This window comes from Rhineura floridana, chromosome 5, assembly GCF_030035675.1.
Source record: "Rhineura floridana isolate rRhiFlo1 chromosome 5, rRhiFlo1.hap2, whole genome shotgun sequence".
Classification (NCBI taxonomy): domain Eukaryota; kingdom Metazoa; phylum Chordata; class Lepidosauria; order Squamata; family Rhineuridae; genus Rhineura; species Rhineura floridana.
In genome coordinates, this window is record NC_084484.1 from 92,546,793 (window position 1) to 92,568,785 (window position 21,993).

At 41.9% G+C, this 21,993-nt stretch overlaps 1 protein-coding gene across 2 annotated transcripts in view; it reads left to right on the forward strand.

Annotated features, from left to right (window-relative positions):
- Positions 1-4,585: 4,585 nt before the first annotated feature.
- Positions 4,586-21,993, forward strand: part of LOC133385117 (amine oxidase [flavin-containing] A-like) — a 72,037-nt gene continuing 54,629 nt past the window's right edge. Inside the window, exon 1 of one of the 2 annotated variants that reach the window (XM_061627490.1) lies at positions 4,586-4,831. In XM_061627490.1, coding sequence (XP_061483474.1) covers positions 4,786-4,831 — 46 coding nt within the window. In that variant the 5' untranslated portion in view covers positions 4,586-4,785. Of the gene's footprint in view, positions 4,832-4,891; positions 5,043-21,993 lie in introns of those variants that run through there. The other variant, XM_061627491.1, reaches the window with a different exon arrangement.

Sequence of the window (21,993 nt, forward strand, 5' to 3'; positions counted from 1 at the left end):
CCTTTCCAGGTCAAACCCTTTCAAGGCAGCTTCCATCACACAAATCCCCATACAAATGCACAGTAAAGTACCAATGAACCAGCTAACCCTGATAATAATTCACTAATAGGCAAAAAACCTTGCAGTTTAAGAACGTACCTATAGCCAACACATATTTCTATCAAACCTTTAAAAGCAGGGAGATTGGGCAGCTATAGTGAATGCACCAGGGGAGCAGGAGACCTGACCTTCTCTCTGAGATATTGGACTGCCCTACAAATTTGTCAAAATGCAGTTTGGGTTGGTCTTTCACAGTCCAAGCCACTTCCTATGTAGCTTGGAAGAATTTGGTAACGTACCTCTGAGCATATGGGGAGTGATGGCAACACCTCCCATCTTCAAAGATGGAGAATTATATTTTTGTATGTTTGTTGGTGTTCTTCTTACTTTGCTTCTTTCCTGTGTTACTAATGTTTCTACCAGAGCTTGGAAAAGTTACTTTTTTAAACTAAAACTCCCATCCAGAGCTGCCCCTAGGCACCCGGAAGCGGGGCAGTTGCCCCAGGCCCCGCGCTTGGCAATCTGAGAAGCTGGGCTGTGGCGGGGGTTTTCCTCTCTCTTCAGCCGTGCAGTGGCTGTCTCGCCAGCCGCTTCCCGAGCTGATTTTAGGCGGGAGGTTTGAATCCCCTGCCTGCTCTTCGGCTGCGTGACTGAGTCAGTGGCTTCCCTGTGCTGCCACCGCTCATCAGCTGTGAAAATCTAGATTTTGACAAGTTGATTAATGATTTTGCAGAAGTGAAAGCAAGGAAAATAAATCTTTGAGAATAAATATATAGTTTCTTATATTTGTATTATTTTAATTTTAATCCGAAAGTAATTGCCCATCAACAAAGCAGCCAGGCCCAGACATTTACAGAAATGATTAAATTCTGTCATCCTCAATATTTAAAACAATGGTTCTGCACAAAGTGTTTTCAATTGTTTAGTTAGGAAGATAAAGATGGGAAAATATGCCTAGAAATAGACTGCCATATCTAGCAGATATCAACAAAAGGAAGACAGATGTTGAGAGACCAGTAAAGAAATGGATATGTATGGAACAGGTTGACTAGAGGCCTATTCCCTGAAGTGAAGGTAATCATATTTGTATTTAATAGGTTGTTAGCCTCGTATGTAAATATCATAATTACATATATTCGTAAATAAAATCTCTCTCTATATATATATATATAAATATATATATAGAGAGAGAAAGAATGTGTGGGGGGGCAACTATGCTTTTGTCCCAGGCCCCACACATGCTAAGGGTGGGCCTGCTCCCATCAGCCCCAGCCAGCATGGCCAGTGGATTGGGCTGATGGGAGTTGTAGTTCAAAAAAGTAACTTTTCCAAGCTCTGGTTTCTACAGAGAATCTAATCTAGAAAATTGTATTTCCCTAATTAGTCATCCTAGAAATCTGGTCAAATTTATTTTTATTCATTTCAACACCGTGTTATTGGTCAATGTCATATGATGGTGAAGACAGCCTTTTCTGTTTCAAATTGGAGGTTATGTACTATTTCTGTTTTGGGTGCATTAACAGTTGAATCTGAAACTACAGTTTGATGTAAAATCAGACTGATTACAAGATGTTGCTACTTCAGCAATGACTCTAGCTGTTGGAAAGAAGAGGATGCATATTTTCCACCTGCTATGTTTAAACCACTTCATTTAAGGCAAGGTGGGCATGGTCAATTAAAAACATAGAGCACACCTAGCATTTTGCTAGAATGCAGTTCACCTCCCATTGTTTTATCTTGTACAGACTGAGATATTCCTGATGTCCACAGGAGACTATTCTGTGGAATAGTCAGTGCCATTATTCCACAATTATTTTTTGGGTTTTTTTAGTGTAAATTTTGCAAAGTGTTGCTGTGCTTCACATATTCACAGAAAAAGAAACAAAAGAAAATGATTTCCCATAGGAAACTTCACTAAAATTGCAAAGTAAATCAAACATATTTAAAGTGACCATCTGATAATGTTGCTTCCTCCCTGCTAAAACAAGATCACAACAGCACATGTCTTGTTTTTATTATTTGGGCTGATTGCAGGTGTTGCCACCACTCACCATATGCTCAGAGGCACATGTTACCAAATTCTTCCAAGCTACACAGGAAGTGGATTGGACTGTGAAAGACCAACCCAAACTGCATTTTGACAAATTTGTAGGGCAGTCCAATATCTCAGAGAGGTCAGGTCTCCTGCTCCCCTGGTGCATCCACTATAGCTGCCCAATTTCCCTGCTTTTAAAGGTTTGATAGAAATATCTGTTGGCTATAGGTACGTTCTTAAACTGCAAGGTTTTTTGCCTATTAGTGAATTTCTCTGCTTTGTAATCTGGGAGGTAAGAAATGGGAACCTGTGCAAGTTTGCTGGGAATGGATTGATCATTTGCATGCTTATTCAGTTCAGTGGGATTTACTCCCGTACAATCATGCTTAGGATAGGTGAAACTGACCACAGGGGATGGGGAAGGGAGGAAGAGGAGGAGGGAGGGGAGGAAAGGCAGAGGGGAGAAGGGGGAGGGGAGCAGGCAGGAGGGGGAGGGGTGGAGGACATGCTTGATAATTTGCATGTTTATTGAGTTCAGTGGGATTTACTCCCATGCAATCATGCTTAGGATAGTAAAACTGACCAGGAGGGAGGGAGGGCTGTTGTAGGAAAGGAAGGAGGAAGAAGCAAGTGGGGAGGGGAGGAGGAAGGGATAGAAGAGGGGAAGGAGGGGAAAGGCAGGTCTAATCTTTGCATGCTTATTGAGTTCAATGGGATTTACTCGTATGCAATCATGGTTAGGACAGGTAAAACTGACCATGGGGGAGGAGGAAGAGGGGCTGGGGGAAGGGGAAGGAGGGGAAGGGGAAGGAGCAGGTTGGAGGGAGCAAAGGAAGGAGGAGTGGAGGGCAGGTTTGATCATTTGCATGCTTATAGAGTTCAATGGTATTTACGCCCGTGCAATCATGCTGACCATGGGGATGAGGAAGGGGAGGAGGAAGGGTAAGGGGGGATAGGAAGAGGATGGGGATGGGGAAAGAGGGGCAGAGGAAGGGGGAGGGAAGGGGCAAGAGGGAGGGAATAGGAGGAAGGAGAAGAGAGGGTAGGTTTATTTGCATACTTTTTGAGTTCAATGGGATTTATTTTTGTGCAAACATGTTTGAAAATGGAAATGGACTGCCTTCAAGTCCATCCTGACTTATGGCGACCCTATGAATAGGGTTTTTACGGTAAATGGTATCAGAGGTGGTTTTACCATTGCCTTCCTCTGAGGCTGAGAGGCAGTGATTGGCCCAGGGTCACCCAATGAGCTTCATGGCTGTGTGGGCATTCGAACCCTGGTCTCCCAGGTTATAGTCCAACACTGACCTGGTGCAGGGGCAGGGAGGGGAGGAGACTGTGTGGATAGGCACTAGACAGAGGGAAAGCTCCTTTCCTTTCCAAAAGGAAAATATTGTGAACAGTGTCATTGCTTTTCAGCGTTTCTCTCACCTTTTTATTCTACAGCACGCACATGTAGCCTCCCACCCAAATTTAAACTAAAGCTGTCCCTGGCCACATCCACACCAGGCCTTTATTTCACTGTGGACAGTCATAGTTTCTCTCAAAGAATCCTGGGAAGTGTAGTTAGTGAAGGGTGCTGAGAGTTGCTAGGAGACGCCCTGTTCCCCTCACAGACCTTGAATCAGAGTGGCTGTCTGTTAAACCAGTCTAGCCACTGGAGCTCTGTCAGTGGAATAGGAGTCTCCTCTCAGCACCCTTCACAAACTACACTTCCCAGGATTCTTTGGGGGAAGCCATGACTGTCTCAAGTGAAATCAAAGTCTGGTGTGGGTGTGGCACCCTGATTAGCCAAGCCCAGCAGTTGTGAGTCTGGCTTTTAGAACACTGACAGTTGGTTCTTACTGAGCATGCCTGACACTATCATTCAGTTCAATGCAAAATTTCTTAAATTAATTAAAAATCAGCCAGGCATTTTTTTTAACTTTTAAACTGCAGACGTTGAAGGTCAGAGTGTGGGGGCACAGTCAGTAATAGGATTACAGGTACTCTGTGAATGTGGCTGATTTTTAATGAATTTCAACAGATTATGAGAACTCTGACAGAAAAAAGTCCAAAAGAGCACTGGGTTTTTTCTTTCAAATTAGACATTGAACTCTCGATTCTCTCTGACTGTTTTGTGTATTGCCATGAAAATTGACAGGGTTGTTAAGCAAGCGTTTCTGAGTTCAGGACTATAAATTCTGTAAGGTTTTGTTTTGAAATGAGCTTATGGGAAGCATCAGAATGGCATGGGGGTATTTTCAATTTAACATTGCGGAATGTGAAAAATCCACACTGGCTATAGTATACAGCCACTCTCCTTGCTGTATAAAAACGATTTGGGTGCGCGGTCTTCTCTGAACTCTCTGTCCTCTCCTCCACCTGTCTACATGAGCAGGAGGAGGAGGTAGAGTTGGCTCCTGAAAACCTATCCCAGCAGTGCGAAAGCCTACCTCCTCTTCTTAGGACTAGGTAGAGACTAAGCCCCTGCGTCTTTCTCAGCCCGCCTCGCGTCGCTCCACTCCTCCCCCCCCCCGAACTATCTCCAGCTTTCCTGGCCGTCGTGATTGGCGGCGCCACGGGGAGGGGGCGGAGCATCAGAGTGGGAGACCCTGCGGAGAAGTTCCCTCCTGCTGCTACGCCCGAGTGGAGAAGGCAGCCCTGTTCGCAGGACAATCGCGACGCTGACAGGCGAAGGAGGCGGCGAGATCGGCTGCGACCGGGCGACCATGAGCTTCAGCTGCGACGTGGTGGTGATCGGGGCAGGCATCTCAGGTCAGTGAACTTCATGCTCTTAGCCCACAGGCAGAAGCACCTGGTCAGATGGCCCTTCTGCGGAAGTCGCCGGCCACCGCCGCCGTGTCCTCTGTGATTGAAGAAGGAAAGTCAAGAAGAAGGGCGGGGAAAGTTGTGCTCGCGGGCCATGCTGTCGTTCCTCGAAAACGCCTCGTGCGCTCACATGAAATGACAGACCGTTTTGCGGCTTGTATGTTGGGGGGATGTTTCTTTTTAATGTTTATTCGCAGAGAAAATAACGAGGGCTGTAGTGAGTCTGAAAAAAGAACGGGGGGAAAAACGTCATAGATGTAGCGTGAGTTGGAAAGAGGCAAAATATCTCTGAAAGCTATTGCATCTGACCCTCGGTGGGCTTGATTAGTTGCCCCACTTCATTCGCTCAAATTCCTTTTGGATCCTTGCTTGGATCTTTCACCCGGACATTCAGTGCATGCTTATGGGTGGAATAAGGATTTTCAGCCAGTTTGATGAGTGCCAGAATCACACAGTTGAAATTATTCTGCACTCGGAGATTGCAAGGGTGTTGTTTTGTTTTAGCAATGCATGCAGTGTAAGTTTGCTTTATTTATTTCTTCCATTGTTTTCTTCCATTTATTTCTTCCATTATTTCATTCCACTTTTACTTTGGTCGACTTTGAATCCAGGAGGCTGTACTAGGCAACCATATGGCCCCCTTCAAAGTGCTTTACGCCCAATTAATAATACCAGTAAGGGTGGATTGCACTAAGGAATACAGGAAACAAGAGAGGCGAGGACTTCACAGGTGCTAGGGAACAGTTCATTATGAGGCGATCCTATGATCTATTGTGTTTTGGATTTTTTAAAAAATCCTCCCTTAAAAAAAATCACCTGCAATATGTTGGATTGTAGGATTTCTTTCACAAAAACTGGCATCTGTTGAGACCTTCTTTCATTTCTTTTCCCAAGTTTACCAAATGTGAGGCATACTCTTGCATTTTGATACTTAATACATGTATCTCAGCCAAGGGACTGGCATTCACAGTGCGGTCTTATGTGTATTTTCTCAGACTACCAAACAAGTAGGATCTTAAAGTGCATAAAGACAGTTGTTGTGTTGTGTGGGATTCAGTCACATACTGGCAAATTCAGATTGTACAATTACAGTTTATTGGGAGCTCCTGTGCAACAAACCTCTTTCCCAAAAGATCAGACTTTTTGCAAGAAGGAAAGTGATGGAAAATTCACTGGAAAATGTGAGATGTACACACGACACATTTATTCTAGAATCAGTGGAGACTAGTTTTTTCTATGTAGTCCTCACAATCTAGATCTACTGCATATTTTTTGCCCCGAAAAGTGCTTCTTGAGAAACTGGTTTCATTCCAAAAACAAGGGTGTCCATTTGTAAACAGATGAAAAACAATGCAGGCTGTCCCAGCGATGGGGCGGTGTATCCGTACCTGCCTAATGATTTTGTGGACGGGCGTATACCAAGATTACAATCACCACTTCCTTCTCCATTTGTCTAGGACAAGGAGGAAAAGACATGGATAACCTAATTAAAGGGATTACTTCAAATGCATTACAAGTAAATCAGAACCACCCTTGTGGACAGCACAATCTGGAATCAATCTAGATTGAAGGCAGCATCCTGAGGACAAGTATGAACTATTCCAGAGTGGGGAAAACTTCATTTATCCATTACCAGTGGGGTAGCCCTAGTTATCTAACGTCCCGGAAAGAATGCTCACTAAATAGCCAACATAGTCTAATCTCCCTGCAAACATATCAGGACGAATGCTCAATAAGCAGGTTGTCTGGAAGCTCCTGTAATTGCTGACATGGATCTCTTCTATAGACATGTGGTACTATTCCTATTAGGGGGACATATGCTTCCCAGTAACTGTTTGACACTTTTAAACTACCTTCCTTGGCCAATTGAAACACATGGTGTCTTTTTGAGAATCATCTATATGACTTGCTGGAAATAAACATTGGAAGAGCTATAACCTATGTGTCTTATAGCAAAGACACACACTCTCTGTAGGTACTAAGAGTTCTGTCCTCTGTCTCTCTGCAAATACACGCATGTTAATCTAGCTCTTGCATTATATGTCCAAGGATATTCAAACATGAATGTTGTGCCAGGTGGTTTTTTAAAAATATATTTACTGTTTTTAATAGTTGATTATGTACCACCCTGAGAGTTTTTACTGAATGGCAGATTGGGCTTTTCAAAGCGAATAACATGCATAAATGTGAGTAGTAACCTGTGTTACAATCTGGAATTGTAATATTCAGATGGCAAAACATAACTGTAGGAGAGTTGTAAGAAACAAAAACAGAATAAGGCCACAATCCTATGTATATCTACCTGGGAGTAAGTCCTATTGAATTCAGTAGAGCTTACTTCAGAGTTGGCATGCATAGGATTGCACTGTTAGGCTACAATCTTGCTCACACTTACCTGGAGAAGTAAACCCCTCTTGAATTTGTTGAGACCTACTTCTGAATAAATATACATTGTATTTATTTATTTTTGTAAAGCATGCTTTATCCAGCTAATCCACTTTACATTTTTTTTTAAAAAAATGGTTCTTTCTTTTTTTCCCCTGCCAGTGTTTCAGATCACAAAAGAAAGGATGCATCAGCCAAGGCAGCAAACACACATAGTACCAGCCTTGTTCCTGTTCTTCAGTACCAGTTGGCTGTATCATATTGCTTTTTTGGATGCTTGCCATAGCTAATGCATGTGGGAACTCTTTGGCTGAGTACTGAAAATGACCTCTCTCCAAGCCAGTATCTCAGTAAGCTACCAAGAATCAGACATCTCCCTCATACTGACAATGGCATTATTATTCTAATTTGAAGGACAGAAGTCTCTTATTAAATAATAGTGGGAGCAGGGCTTAATTTGAGCCAGAGCATGGCCACTGAATCTACTTTCAGGGCCGGGTCTCAGACTTGTGGAATAATTACATATGGAGTATGTATGTATGGCCAAGTGCTTGGTTTATCGAGGAGGTTTGTTTAATGGGATACATGGGTGACCGGTTCACACACTTGGGTTCCCAATAGACATGTGTGTTAATTAGGGTTGCCAGATTCATGGCCTGAGACTGATCCTGTATCTTTAGGAGAAGAGAAAGTCAGCCAAGTGCAGGTGTTCTTGCTACACTGTAATGAGAAAAACCACAAGGTGGAATTCTCCCTTCCCTCTGCACATCTTTTAAAAATACAGAAGACCTCTTGGAGGCCGGGCCTGGCAACCAAGAGGTTTTCTGTATCTTTAAAAGTTGTGCTAGGGGAAGGGAGAATTCCACCTTGTGGCTTTTCTCATTACAGTGTTGTAAGAACACCTGCACTTGGCTGACTTTCTCTTCTCCTAAAGATACAGGATCAATCTCAGGCCTTGAACCTGGTAATTCTAGTGTTAATAATTCCCAGAAACTGGTATTCAGGGGCATCAGGAGGTAGAACACAGCCATTGGTGACTAGTAGCCATTGATACCCTCATCCTCCATGAATTTGTATAATCCTCTTTTAAAGCGAGCATAACCACTTGGCACAAAATTATTTTTTCTAAGGTGTGCCCAGGATGTTTTTTTCAGACAAACTTACTCAAGTGAATTGGACCTCCCCCAGTCACAGCAGCTATGTCACACCCACCGCGTGTGGATGGAGCGTGGCAAGAGGAACAAAACAATCAGTGTGCTACTGCACTTTGTGGGAAATCAGCTGCAGTTCTGCTGGTTACTTACAGAGGGAGATCAATGATTGATCAGCACTACACACCACCATTTGGGAAGCAGTCAAATGACCAAGATCTGGTGTTTTATTAAATGCTTCTGGCCAATGCTAATTTGATTAGGAAGTGGCACAGGCTTCGGGCATTTAACCCTTTCCCCTTCACCTGTTCTCCAATTAAAATAATTGCTTCAAGATTCTGTTGGGTTGGGGGAAATATAGGTCCTTTTTTGTCATGCTTGTATTTTTCCCCTGAGAGAGCAAACTGTGTGTGTGTGTGTATGATATAGATTGGGAGAACAGTGCAGAGCAAAGGGTTAAACACCTCAAGGCCTCTTCTCTGCAACCCCAATAAGATTAGTAGTTTCTTTTCCCCATGAGTGACATAAAAAAAGGCTGTGGAATCAGTCAGTCATGGATCTTTCAATACAACCTGTAGTTTGGCCTTGGGACAAGAATTCACCCTTGTTTGTAGTTTATGATTCATAACTTCCTTAGTGCTCCATGTTGTATTTTCATGGCAGCATCTAGGAGTTCAGTGCATTGACAAAGGTCTGATTGAGTCCAGAGACAAACAATACAAGAGATCAGAGCTTGGAAGTAACTAGTCACAAGTAACGAATTACTTGTAATTCATTACTTTTTTGAGTAACGAGTGGGTAATTCCTTTACATTTTGATTGTAATAGAACTAGGAGTAATCTTACTACTTTTGTGGAGTAATTGTAATGTTTCCAGAATTACTTTTGGGCATTACTTGGGGGGGGAGCAGGGGAAGTCTTCTGCTCCTCTGATTTGTGGATGAAAATCATGTGCCTCAAACTGGGCTTCTGTGCAGCGTCGCTCTTTCCTCATGCTCTGTGGATGGGCAGGAGGCGACGAGGGAGGAGGCGGAGAGTGGGATGGGGTGGAGTGGAGAAAACAATTATTTTAAAAAATGGATAGTGGTGGTGAAGAATGGAGTGGAGGGAAAAAGGATCTGGAGGTCAAGAACATAGATAAAGGAGGAGAAGGAGGCAGCAGCAGAATGGAGATAAAGAACTGTGGAGGTGAAAGATGACGTGTGGGTGGGTGGGTGGGTGGGTGGGAGGGAGGGAGGGAGGGAATACTGTGTTTGTGCTTGGCACACAAAGTGGCCTCCACTACCCTTTCTGGCTACTGTGCTGCATTTGCAGTATTTTAATTTTTTTGCATCTCAGGGGAAAGTGTTCGCTTGAGTGAGTGGCAGGGCAGGGTCTGGGAGGTGGTTAAGTGAGAGAAATTATGCTGGCTGGCTGAGTGGGGGGGTTGCACTTGGTTTGACGTGCAAAGATCTGAGTAGTGGCCTCAGCCTCCCTCCCCACCACCCTTACCAGCAGAGAGACCACCATTGCTATCTTATGAATAAAAATAATTATTCTACTACCTCTGTATGTATTTGTTTATTTTTAATGTTGTTTTAGGCTACTTAGATGTGCAGCAGCCAAGGCCAGCACCTTGTAGGCTTTTTTTTAAAGTAACTGAAATGTAATTGTAGTGATTACTTTGGAGGAAAAGTAAAGTAATCAGTTACTTTCAGAGCAATTGTAATTGTAACGGTAATTACTACTTTTTTGGGCCATGTAACTGTAACTGTAATTTATTGCTTTTTAAAAGTAATCTTCCAAGCTCTGCAAGAGATGGCCCTGGCCATGAAGGCTTGCAGTCTAATATAAACACATTTACTTGGCAGTAAAACCTGCTTCACATGACTCTATCCGTGAACTTGGAGATAGGGATTTCAAATCACCCTTAAACACACATTCATCAGAAGGGAGTTCCAGAGTTGTAGAGGCCAGGACCAAAAAAGGTTTTTTCTTAGCCTTTTCAGATCTTCCCTGCAGGGAATACAGAGCAGTCTTCCCACCCCCATCCCAGTCCACATATATAATTCAATTAAGGGAGCCAGTTTAAGCTGAGGTGCTTATTAATTAATTGTTATTAATTAATAGTAATAACACCTGCTCCTACTCTTCCAGCATTACATACTTGGGAAGGCTCTTTTCTGCTTGCTGTATGTTGTATTCATTCATTCTGTGCAGTAGTTTGCCCTGTATTGACTTTGGAAAGAGGAAATGTAGTGATGGGTAAACTGACCATAACAGTTTCCTAAGAATGTTTAACAGAACATTTAATGGATCTGTTGGACTTGTTATGGAACAGCTTCACATCCACATTAAGCTATCTTGACTAACTGGTAAGGGATGAACAGTTCTGTCAATTTCAGTTCTCTCATTTTTTCCAATCTTAAATTCAGTTCACATTTATGCAGCAATTTGCTATTTTTTAAAAAATAAATCCTCATGAAAATTCTTCAGCATTTTAGTGGGTAGTTTTGGCTAATGTACACATTTTTGCAAGCAATTTCTTGCCACATAATGTATGCTTGTATGTTATTTTCACTCATACATTCATTTTTATGCACACTTCCTGCATTTTTGTAAAACAGTGTTTGATTGGAAATTCAAATAAGTGCAAATTTTGAAGGATGGCTGTGTTTTGGTTCTCATATTGTTTCAGAAAGTGCAAATTTGGTAGATTGCGCTTCAAATATGAACTGAATCAAATTTCCCACCCATCCCTGCTATCTGGACAGGATGGCTGTGGTGTAGGTAGAAGAGAAGAGAGAAAGGAAGCCGTGTCTATTTGATTGATTGATTGCATTTATATACCGCCCCATAGCTGAAGCTCTCTGGGTGGTTTACAACAATTAAAAACATTAAAAACAAGTATACAAATTTAAACCATTAAAACCCATAAAAACCAATAAGCAAGTTAAAAACACATGTTATTCAAATGTTGTTAAAATGCCTGGGAGAAAAGTCTTGACCTGGCGCCGAAAAGATAACAGGGTTGGCACCAGGTGCACCTCCTCAGGGAGATCATTCCATAATTTGGGGGCCACCACTGAGAAGGCCCTCTCCCTTGTTGCCAGCCTCTCAGCGGGCACCCAGAGGAGGACCTTTGATGTTGAGCATAGTGTACGGATAGGTTCGTGTCAGGAGAGGTGTTCCATCAGGTATTGTGGTCCCAAGCTGTGTAAGGCTTTATAGGTTAAAACCAGCACCTTGAATTGGGCTCAGAAACATACAGGCAGCCAATGCAAGCAGGCCAGAATCTATTTTATATGTTCGAACTGTCTGGTCCCTGTTACCAATCTGGCCGCTGCATTTTGCACAAGCTGCAGTTTCTGAACCGTCTTCAAAGGCAGCCCCATGTAGAACTCATTGCAGTAATCTAACTTGGAGGTTACCAGGGCATGGACAACTGAAGCCAGATTATCCCTGTCCAGATAGGGGCGTAGCTGGGCCACCAACCTGAGTTGGTAGAAGGCACTCCGTGCCACCGAGACTACCTGAGCCTCAAGTGACAAAGATAGTTCCAGGAGAACTCCAAAGCTATGAATCTGCTCCTTCAGGGGAAGTCCGACCTCATCTAGGACAGGTTGGACATTCACCATCCGGTCAGAAGAACCACCCATCTCAGTCTTGTCTGGATTGAGCCTCAGTTTATTAGCCCTCATCCAGTCCATTGTTGCAGCCAGACACTGCTTCAGCACATTGACAGCCTGAAGAGGATGAGGAGAAATAGAGCTGTGTGTCATCAGCGTACTGATAGCAACACACTCCAAAACTCCGGATGATCACCCCCAACAGTTTCATGTAGATGTTGAACAGCATGGGGGACAGAACTGACCCCTGTGGACAGAGGCATCACTAGGCGGGTGCAGGAGGTGCGGACCACACCTGGGTGACACCATGAGAGGGGTGACACCCAGAGCCGCCACGGGGGCTCCCATCTGGCTGGCGCAGAACCCAGGAGTGCGTAAAACCCGTGCAAAGGCGCCTGGAGCCCAGACCGGAGAGGAAGCGAGGAACGTGTGAAGGGGAAGTGGTCCCAGGAGGAGGAAGAGATCTGTCAGGAGGAGGCTCTGCCCCCGGCAGACAGCTGGCTGCCAGCTCCCTCAGCGCCCCAATGTGGCAGGCCAAAGGCAGGCTCCGGGCGAGTGGGTGGGCCAGCCCCTCCCCATGGTGGGCTGGGGCTGGGTGGGGCTCGGGGGAACGTCCTTGCCGGCCTGCCACCAGCTCGGAGCCGCTGATCGGGGCGTCCCGGCAGCCAGTCGGTGCGGCCGTCAGGCCCCGCACTGGGTGACACCAACCCTAGTGACACCACTGCCTGTGGAACCCCTTACTGGAGAATTCACAGGGCTGAGAATCCTTCTGGAGCTGACCTGCCAAGTAGGAGTGGAACCACTGCCGTGCAGTCCCTCCCACTCCCAACTCAGCCAGTCATCCCAGAAGGGTACCATGGTCGATGGTATCGAAAGCCACTGAGAGATCAAGGAGAATCAACAGAGTCACACTCCCCCCGTCTCTCTCCCAACAAAGGTCATCATACAGGGCGACCAAGGCTGTTTCCATGCCAAAACCAGGCCTGAAACCCGGCTGAAATGGATCCATTTTGCATCAATTTCTGTGAGTGCTGTTTCCATACTTGGGCTCTAAGAAATGCATCCACTGACCTTTTCAGATATTTAATTTCTTGGAACTTGTGGGAGATGAAACCTGGAGACCTCCACTGTGTTTGTGTGTATGTTAAAAAAAAATTCACAAGGCATACCCATAGGAAAAATACAAGGAAAGATTTACCAGGGAGCAGTACCAGAAAATAAAGGCTGCCCAGGGTAGTGTTGTAGTTCTCATCTTAGAGCCATTTCGAATCTCTTTTCACTGGAGCCACAGGGGATATTGTTCAGTTGGTGTTTTCCCCTGATTTATTTTGTTTTTACCAATCCATTTTTCCCCCTTGCAAAAAATAGCTGATGTTCTGTTTGGTTTTGTATTGAAATGTGAATGAGATAGTTAGTTGTCCTTCAGTTCTGTCTCGTGCCCCAGGCGTTCAGTCTTTTTGAAGACTGTCAACAAACTTCCCACACATACACACACACTTAAACTGGCCTTTTCCCCCATATTTTTACCTATGTGATGTAAATTTGAAAGTTGAGAACTGAACTGCTGAGTACTACTGAGTACAAGTTCTTGTCTTTACATTTAGCCTGTATGAAGTGTTAATATCCAAAGTTAACCAGCCAAAAAAATTCTGGATCCACCATGCAGCAATGAATGAAACCTTTTAAAATACAAAAAAATCCTATCCCCATATCCCTAGTTTCTGTCTTCCCTCTGAAATTTGCAGCCCTGGACGGCATGCCCTACTGTCATCCAAGTCACTCCTGTCCCATCCTTAGGCAAATTCTCTATGGCACTGTGTGATGCTAACCCCATCTACGTGGGAGTAAGTCCCATTACGCTCAGTGGGACTAACATCAGAGTAGGCATGTGGGTACTGTGCTCTAGAAGACTTGGTGGAGTACTGGTTAGAATTTAAATGCATAGCTGATGTTTTCAAATATTTATTATTTGGGGGTGGTTTTTAAAAAAAATCTTACTGACCATGTAATACATAACAGAAAGTTGTGACATTGGAGAAAATTGTTACATAGTATAAAATTTTAAAGTGAAATAAAGTAATAGTTTATGTTTAGATATAGACCTGTCCTGGGGCTGGGAGCTGAGAAGTCTACACTCCATGGTAATTAGTTGAGGCCCCTATCCTACTTGGCAAGGCTGTTGTATGCAGCAAAAAAACCTTGCATAAAAAATACTAAACAAAAATTCCAAGAACACACATTCAGACTGGATTCTAAATAAATGTTTAAGAAAACCTCATTTGCAGGAAGGTAAAGCATTGCTCTTTTACTACAAAATATAACAATGAAATAACAAATACTTTCTTTTCAGTCTTCTCTAATCTCAGAACAAAACTTCTCTGATCTTATAAATCTGGTATTAGAGGAATAAAGGTGTCGGGTTTTTTTATTGTGGGCTATGCAATTTTTAAGATTATCTTCTTTAAGTTACTGCAAAACAAAAATAAAAATAATCCCCAAATGTATTTTTATAATATCACAAAAGCTGTGTTTTAACCAATTTTTCTTAGTTCAGGATGACAGGAAGATCTTAGTTGTGGTGAGCTTGGGAATTGGAACTGGCTGAAAGTTAGCACTTTCAGAAAGCAAGCACATTAGACCACACTGGCCATGTCATTTTTTACAATATTTTTTTTAAAAAAACATTGATGGTTGCACACAAGAGCCCTGTGAGGTAGCCTATGCAGCCATTATTGATATTAAAAGTACCAGACTTTATTCATTCTTTAAAGAACTGGCCAAATCATGGAAAATATTGATATAAAAATATTTGTTTTTTGCAGTTTGACTGACACACACACAAGACACAGCAGTCCTGCTAGGTGAGTTAAAAGGGGGCTCCATTCGTGACCATGGTGTTTTGACTTCGACACTCCCCAGTCCAGTTAAAGCCTTGCCCCTATACAGACAGGCTCAGCTCAATTATCTCCTTCTTTTCTCTGGTTTTGAGTATGTCAGATGATCAAAATAAACTTGAAATTATGAATTGCTAATTGCTCGAGCTGTCTTTGCCTCCTGCAGCAACATGCTAATGTTGTCTGTCTGAAATAGGCAAGTCCTCCTCTTGCTCACAAAGAAGGAGTCAGTGAGTGCTGGGAGCTTAATGGTGGAGGAGGGTGGGGGTGGCTTGGGGCCAGGTTTGCTGGATCGGGCATATACAATCTGTTTTCCCCTCCCTCCCCCATTAAAAAAGAAAGGAATTGGCTGAAAGTTAGAGCAAGCACATTAGACCCTACTGGCCATGTCATTTTTTTTACAGTTTTTTTATGGTTGTGCACAAGAGTCCTGTGAGCTAGCCTATGTGGCCATCATTGAGATTATTTATTTATTATATTTTTATACCGCCCCAAAAGTACCAGGCCTTATTAATTATTTAAAGAACCAGCCAAATCACAGAAAATATTAATATATGTAATACTCCCAGGTCCAGGTCTTTATATATGTGTGGGCTGATTTCTTTTTTAACTTTGGGGATGGTGATAGCACTAATGTAAAGTTTTTTTATGAACAGAAAGTTAACCTTTGTGTGTGTGTGTATTTTTTCAAAATAATCTCCCTTTAAATAATACAGATGAAATGCTACAAACCATGATATGACCAAATATATTTATATTTGAAGCAGTGCTTTCTTGGGTCAAAAAAAAATATATTCTTGCTTCCCCCTCCCTCCTTTCCTGTACTGAATATAAGCCTGTCAGATAATTGTTTCCCTGTGCCTCTTACTGAAACGGTGAATTTTCAAGAATCCAGTACCAATGAGTACTAGAACCTCTCCCCTTTTATTATTGGAGGGGGGAGCACTCTATACCTGTTCCTTACAGACACCCACACAGAGCTGTTGTGTGAACATAAATCAAAACTTAAAAACTGCCCAACATCAATTTTATATCAATATATTAATGTCTTCCTGTCTTAAGAACACTTAAGAATTGTTAATCATGCAATACTTTAACAGAAAGTTTTTGCATTACAGAAAGTTGTTACATAGTACAAAATTTTAAAGTGAAATAAAATAAACACAATAATTATGATATAATTTCAGCAATAGAACTTGAGGCAGATCATTGTCCATTAAGTCTGTTTTAAGTATACAACAATTAATTGTAATGGCTGCCACCAACACCTCATTGAGAGAATACATCTTTTGGTAATTTACACAAAACGTGACACTTATAAAATTGGAGGCAGATTTCTTTTTAAAAAATGTTTTTGAAAAAAACTGTGAAAATCACAGCATAAAAATCCGATCCTCAGAGATAACGAATAAGCTAATAAATGGAAAATTATGTATCAGATCCAAATTTTGCGGAATTCTGTCACAATCCTAGCCCATGGCAAATAACATTTATATATCACTTTTTGAGTGGTCAAAACGCCTCACTTTCATATACTTGTTTCTGGTATGTCTTATAGCAGCCTAGTAAGGTTGGCTAATATTATTAACTATATTGCAAATGGGAAGACTGAGGTGAAGATACGTGGGTTGCCTAAGGCCACTTCATGGCTGAGGTCAGATCTGACCTCACAACCTTGGCTACTCACCACAGCAGTTCTTTCAATAAAATGTATTAACTGGGAATGCATTGTATTGATCTTTAATTGGATGTTAAATTATATTATTCATATCATACGTATGTCCCAACTCAACCCAACTCAAGTTTGTGGTACTGAATATTCCACAGTACAAATAAAAGTATTTGGATGAATGGAGGTGAAGGCTGGAAAATGTCTCAAGAATTTTGCCCGTTGCTGATCCTTCCTCTGAGGCAGGGTTATCTGAAGTCAATATTATGTAGCACAAATCAAAGTACAAATAAAGGCCACTTTTCAGAATAATATTGATGAAGAAGGATCGGAGTTTACCATGGACCACTTTAATAATGGCTAGGATGCTGTGATCTTTTATATGTTCCAGGAGTTGTAATGGAAGTATGTAAACAGCATCAAAAAGAGCCTTGCAGTCAGATATATCTCTAAGTAAAGTTGAGACATAGACTCTAAGCTATGTTCATAATTAGTGTTGAGGATCATCTCATTTGGTACAGATGACTTTGATGTTCCAAGCAGCAATCCACTTACTACTATTTCAAAGGCATCAAGCTGTCAACCCAAGTGGCTTCCCAAATTTTCTGGTAGCAGTGGGAAATGAAAGTGCTTTATGCCATGTTTGTCTATTAAACAAGGCCAAGATGGTTGGGAAGAAAAAAAATATGATTCCTGTTCCATTTTGTAGAATTGCTAATCTGGCCAAGTTTTAGTTTTAACTAGTTTTGTAATATATGGAAAAGAGAAAATATAGTTGTGCCCAATACATTCTGCAATGACAGCATCTGTAAATATAATGTACTTCTGTATGCAAGGCAGATGCTCTGCCACTAAGCTATATGTGCTGAATTTTTATTTGTTTGTTTGTTTAGAGATCTGTTTTGGGACAGGAGGTTTAAGGCTTTGCTTTTGCCAAAAACACAGTAGAAATGTGTTCTGTGTCGCCCATAAGATTCTGGCATGATTTCAGGGGCCAATGTATCAAACTCACTGGGCATGCTCTAGCAAAACGTGGGTGTATCCACATCCCATTAAAAAATGAATAGAATAAAGTGCACAGTTAAATTTTTAAGAGTGCAATCTTGTGCCCTGGGAGCAAACCTATAGGATTCAGGTGTAATGAGAAAGTGTGACCTGAAACAAAGTTGGCTGAAATCTGCAGAAAGTCTACTATTAATTCTGAAATCTGTTTTATGAGCTCCCTAGAGAGCCTGTGTGGTGTAGTGGTTAGAGTGTTGGACTATGACCTGAGAGACCAAGGTTCAAATCTCCACACATGCATGAAGCTCACTGGGTGACCTTGGGCCAGTCACTGCCACTCAGCCTCAGAGGAAGGCAATGGTAAATCACCTCTGAATACTGCTTACCATGAAAACCCTATTCATAGGGTCGCCATAAGTCGGGATTGACTTGAAGGCAGTCCATTTCCTTTTCAGCAAACTCTAAGATAATTTCAAGGCCAGGATGTGGTCTGAATATATGGAATGCAAAAATGAATAAGGCTAAATAAACTAGGCAGCATGCTCACCATGTGATTGTCTCTCCCAGGCTGGCTTTTGTTTTACATATTGCAGCTTCAAAGTGGAGTTATAAGAGTCAGGACCGTGGTATGGAGGGAGGTGGCATAAACTTTTTATACCTATGCTCTTTTTTGCAATTGCACCTTTTGGGGAAAATAGCAGCTTCAGAAACCTTTGGAAAAAAGTGTTTCATGAGGCTGGGTTAATCACAGAGCAGCACATTATTTATTTATTAGATTTATATCCTGCCCTTCCTCCCAGTGATTTTTCTATTTATCTTCCAGGAACATAACTTATCACTGCATTCTAGGGATTTACTTGTTTCTTTCATTGTGTCAGCAAGATCTGCAATTGCTCATCAATGGAAAAAATGGGCTGTAATTTAATGGATGAATGGTATGCTCAAATTTGGAACATAGCTTTGGTGAAAAAACTCACACAGCAATAGAGGGCAAGACAAGATTATAATAGAAGAGATATTTTGCATATTAAGTGGTTTATGTTTAGAAACTATGTAGCAGTAAAACAGCATGATTGGAGTCTGCCATCATCACCTGCCTCATTATGGAGGGATGTTTTTGGATAGTATAAATTGTATTTGGAACTTGCCATGGTTGAACTTTATTTCTGAGACAACATTCCTAAATCTCTAATAGTATAAATTGTATTTGGAACTTGCCATGGTTAAACTTTATTTCTAAAACAACATTCCTAAATCTCTAATTTTGATTACCATGATGAGGGTTGTTTAATATGTGTGGTTGTATAGGAATAGTGTTTCACAATGCTTACAAAAAGAATGTTGTCTAATTATTTGATTGATTGATTGATTTATATCCTGTCCTTCCTTCCAGCAGGAGCCCAGGGCAGCAAACAAAAGCACTAAAAACACTTTAAAACATCATCATGTATTACTTGCTTCTTTATATACTCTAAGCATCTCTCCAATTTTTATATATATTTTTCTTTCCTCTTTTTTATAATTGTTATACTTGTGTATATAAAAATAGGAGAGATGCTTAGAATATATAAAAAGTATGTAATCCATGACATAAATAATTAGACAACATTCTTTTTGTAAGCATTGTAGAAAGTAACTGCATTGGTTAATTCTAATTGACTTGTAAATTAATGTTGTTCATTTTCAGTAAATGTTACTTATTTATTTATTAAAAGAATTGCTAAGGACACCAAAATGCTAAGGGCACCCAGCTCTTATATGTAGAATTGGGGGACTGGGGATCAATGGGAAATTATTTATTTTGTCCTTTTTGTTTGTTTATTTGCTTTGTTGACTTAAAACATGTTATGGAACCATATCCTTCTGTTTCCCATTTCATTTTATCTTTGTTTTGCAACTGGCTTTTGTTTCTGGCTCTCTTTGGCAGCATTTAAAAACTCCTGTCACAGAGCAGTCCTGTCCTAGAGTCTATTGCAGGAAGGTCAGTGAAACATCTGCACACAACATGTTGTAAAAGGCCTTGGCCTTAAACTTAAGGTTCTACATCTCATGTGGGCAACTAGTAGGGATGGGCAAATAATTCTATTCAGTTTGCATTTCAAGCCAAATCTGTTGATGTTGCACTTTCTGAAACAATATGAGAAGTGAAATATAGCCATCCTTCGAGATGGTTAGCACTTAGCCAAATTTTGCAATGCAGTTCGCCAACCAATGTTTACAAAAATGCATATGTTAGGGGAAAGAGTGCATAAAAATGAATATATGAGTGAAAATAACATACAAAAATGCATTATATGATGAGAAATTGCTTGCAAAATGTGTACATTAGTCAAAACTGCCTACAAAAATGTGTTTATTAGGAGAAATTCCCGCTAAAATGCTGGATAATTTTCATGAGGATTTTTTTTTAAATTGCAAATTGCTGCAGAAATGTGCAGAACTGAATTTAAGATTGGAAAAATAAGTAATGGAGAGAACCAAAACTGACAGATCTACCCATCCCTAGCAACCAGTGAGTATCATACAGCCTTCTGGGGGTTTCTCTACAGCAGTGTCCTCTTGCTGTCACAGAGTGGAGAAAGAGAAGGGCCAGTAGGTGATGCTCTGCCCACTTCCTCCCTCTTCTCTGTGGGCTTTTCCAGGTTGGGATGCAATGCTCTTCCTACTTCTTCCTTCAACCAAATCAGCTTTTCAAGGCTGATCCCTTCCTTTCCACTTTCAGAAGACAAACCACAGACGGAGAAAGGGAAGGTACCACTTAAGTCATGTGACATGCACTCTTAAGAAATGGGGGGAGAGAATGGGTAGAAGAATGAGCGAGTGAGAAAATGGGTGCTCCTGCCCACTGCTGGCTCTGCCCCCACCCACTTTTTGCTAAGGGAATGTGGTCCTAGGATTCAAAAACGTTGCCACCCCCTGCCCTAAATTGTCTAGTCTCAAGATATATTAAGGACTATCTCTTCCCATATGTACCTGCCTGTGTATTAAGTCCATACAACAGCTAAAGCTCCATTAGCTATCTCCCTGCTTCTCTCTGAAGTAGGGTGGTCGGTTAGTTGGAAACACAAGACAAGACTTTTTCAACAATGCCACCTAATCTGTAGAACACTCTTCTTAGCGAGAGAGGCCTAGCACTTCACTTTTTGATAAGTAGTGAAGAGGATAAGTGGGAGTGGCTTTTTAAGCAGGCCTTTGGACCACTGGTTTATTGATATGAGTTTAACTATTTCCTGATTTGTTGCGGTCCTGACAAAAATTGGTTCTCCAAAGTTATTACTTGGTACTAGTGGGAACTTTCCTCCCACTACAAATGGTAGCTTTAAAGAAGAGGTTTTCATTAGAACTATAGCAAGGGAGTAAAGAGTTAAACTCCTCTTGTCTATCTGCTGCAAACCTGATAATTTTCAACCCCCCCAGTAGTTGCTATTTGCATTTTTTAAAATGTGCATGTTAAATATAACATCTAGGGTTGCCCTGATTAACTGCTGTGTGTGTTATATCAAGGCAATTCACGCTTGGGCACACTTGCACTTTCTGCACTGCCGAATGGGAAGGAGCCTAGCAGGGCTCTTGTAGATCTGGGTAGCGCTCCTACATTGGCCCTCCCCAGGAGCCAGTCAGGGTTCTTCAAGCATTGGAGGCGAGAGGAAGCAGAGAGGAAATTGGGCTGAACTGAGGCTTTAAATTCCAGCTACTCCACTCTGGCTGCTGCAACTTATCCTCCCTAGTTTTCATGCATTCTTCGTGTTGACATAGTTAGCCATTGGCCAACAGGGCTGGGAAGGAATTTTACTCTCTGAATAACTGACTTCTGTGCAATGAGGTTTTTGTCTGCCTCATAGCAATGAAATTTTCTTGATTATTGCATTTATTGTCACAACTTTAGTTGGCAGGAGATGGACATTGGGCAGGATCAGTGGTCTTTGAGGGGGACCATAATAACTCTGGAGTACAGATCTCCTTTAAGACCTCAGACTCAGCTCAGGGGCTGAGGCTGGCCTTCCCACACACCCCAGGTTGTGGGCAGGGCATGTCAGAACAGCCTATGCAAGGGTAGGCCCTGATGCCCATTACCTACCCTGCCATTCACCCAGGTGGTGAGCTGGGCAGGGAGTCTTTGGCCAGCAGGCAGGCTGTCTGATCACATGATCTTTAAGTTAGTTCTTCCAACAAAATATCATTAACAGGCATATTGGAAAAGGGAAGAATGGGCTGGGAAGTTTATCCCTGAGGGGATTGTAGAAATGTTATCTGACCCATATTGGCAGCTCCACTTTTCCTTCACACAGAGATTCCTGTTTGACAAATGAGAGCTGAGGTTAAGATGGGCCACTGCCAGATTTCATTTCTCAGTTGTGTGTAGAAACAATTAGATTTCCCCTTGATGAAACAGTGAAAGT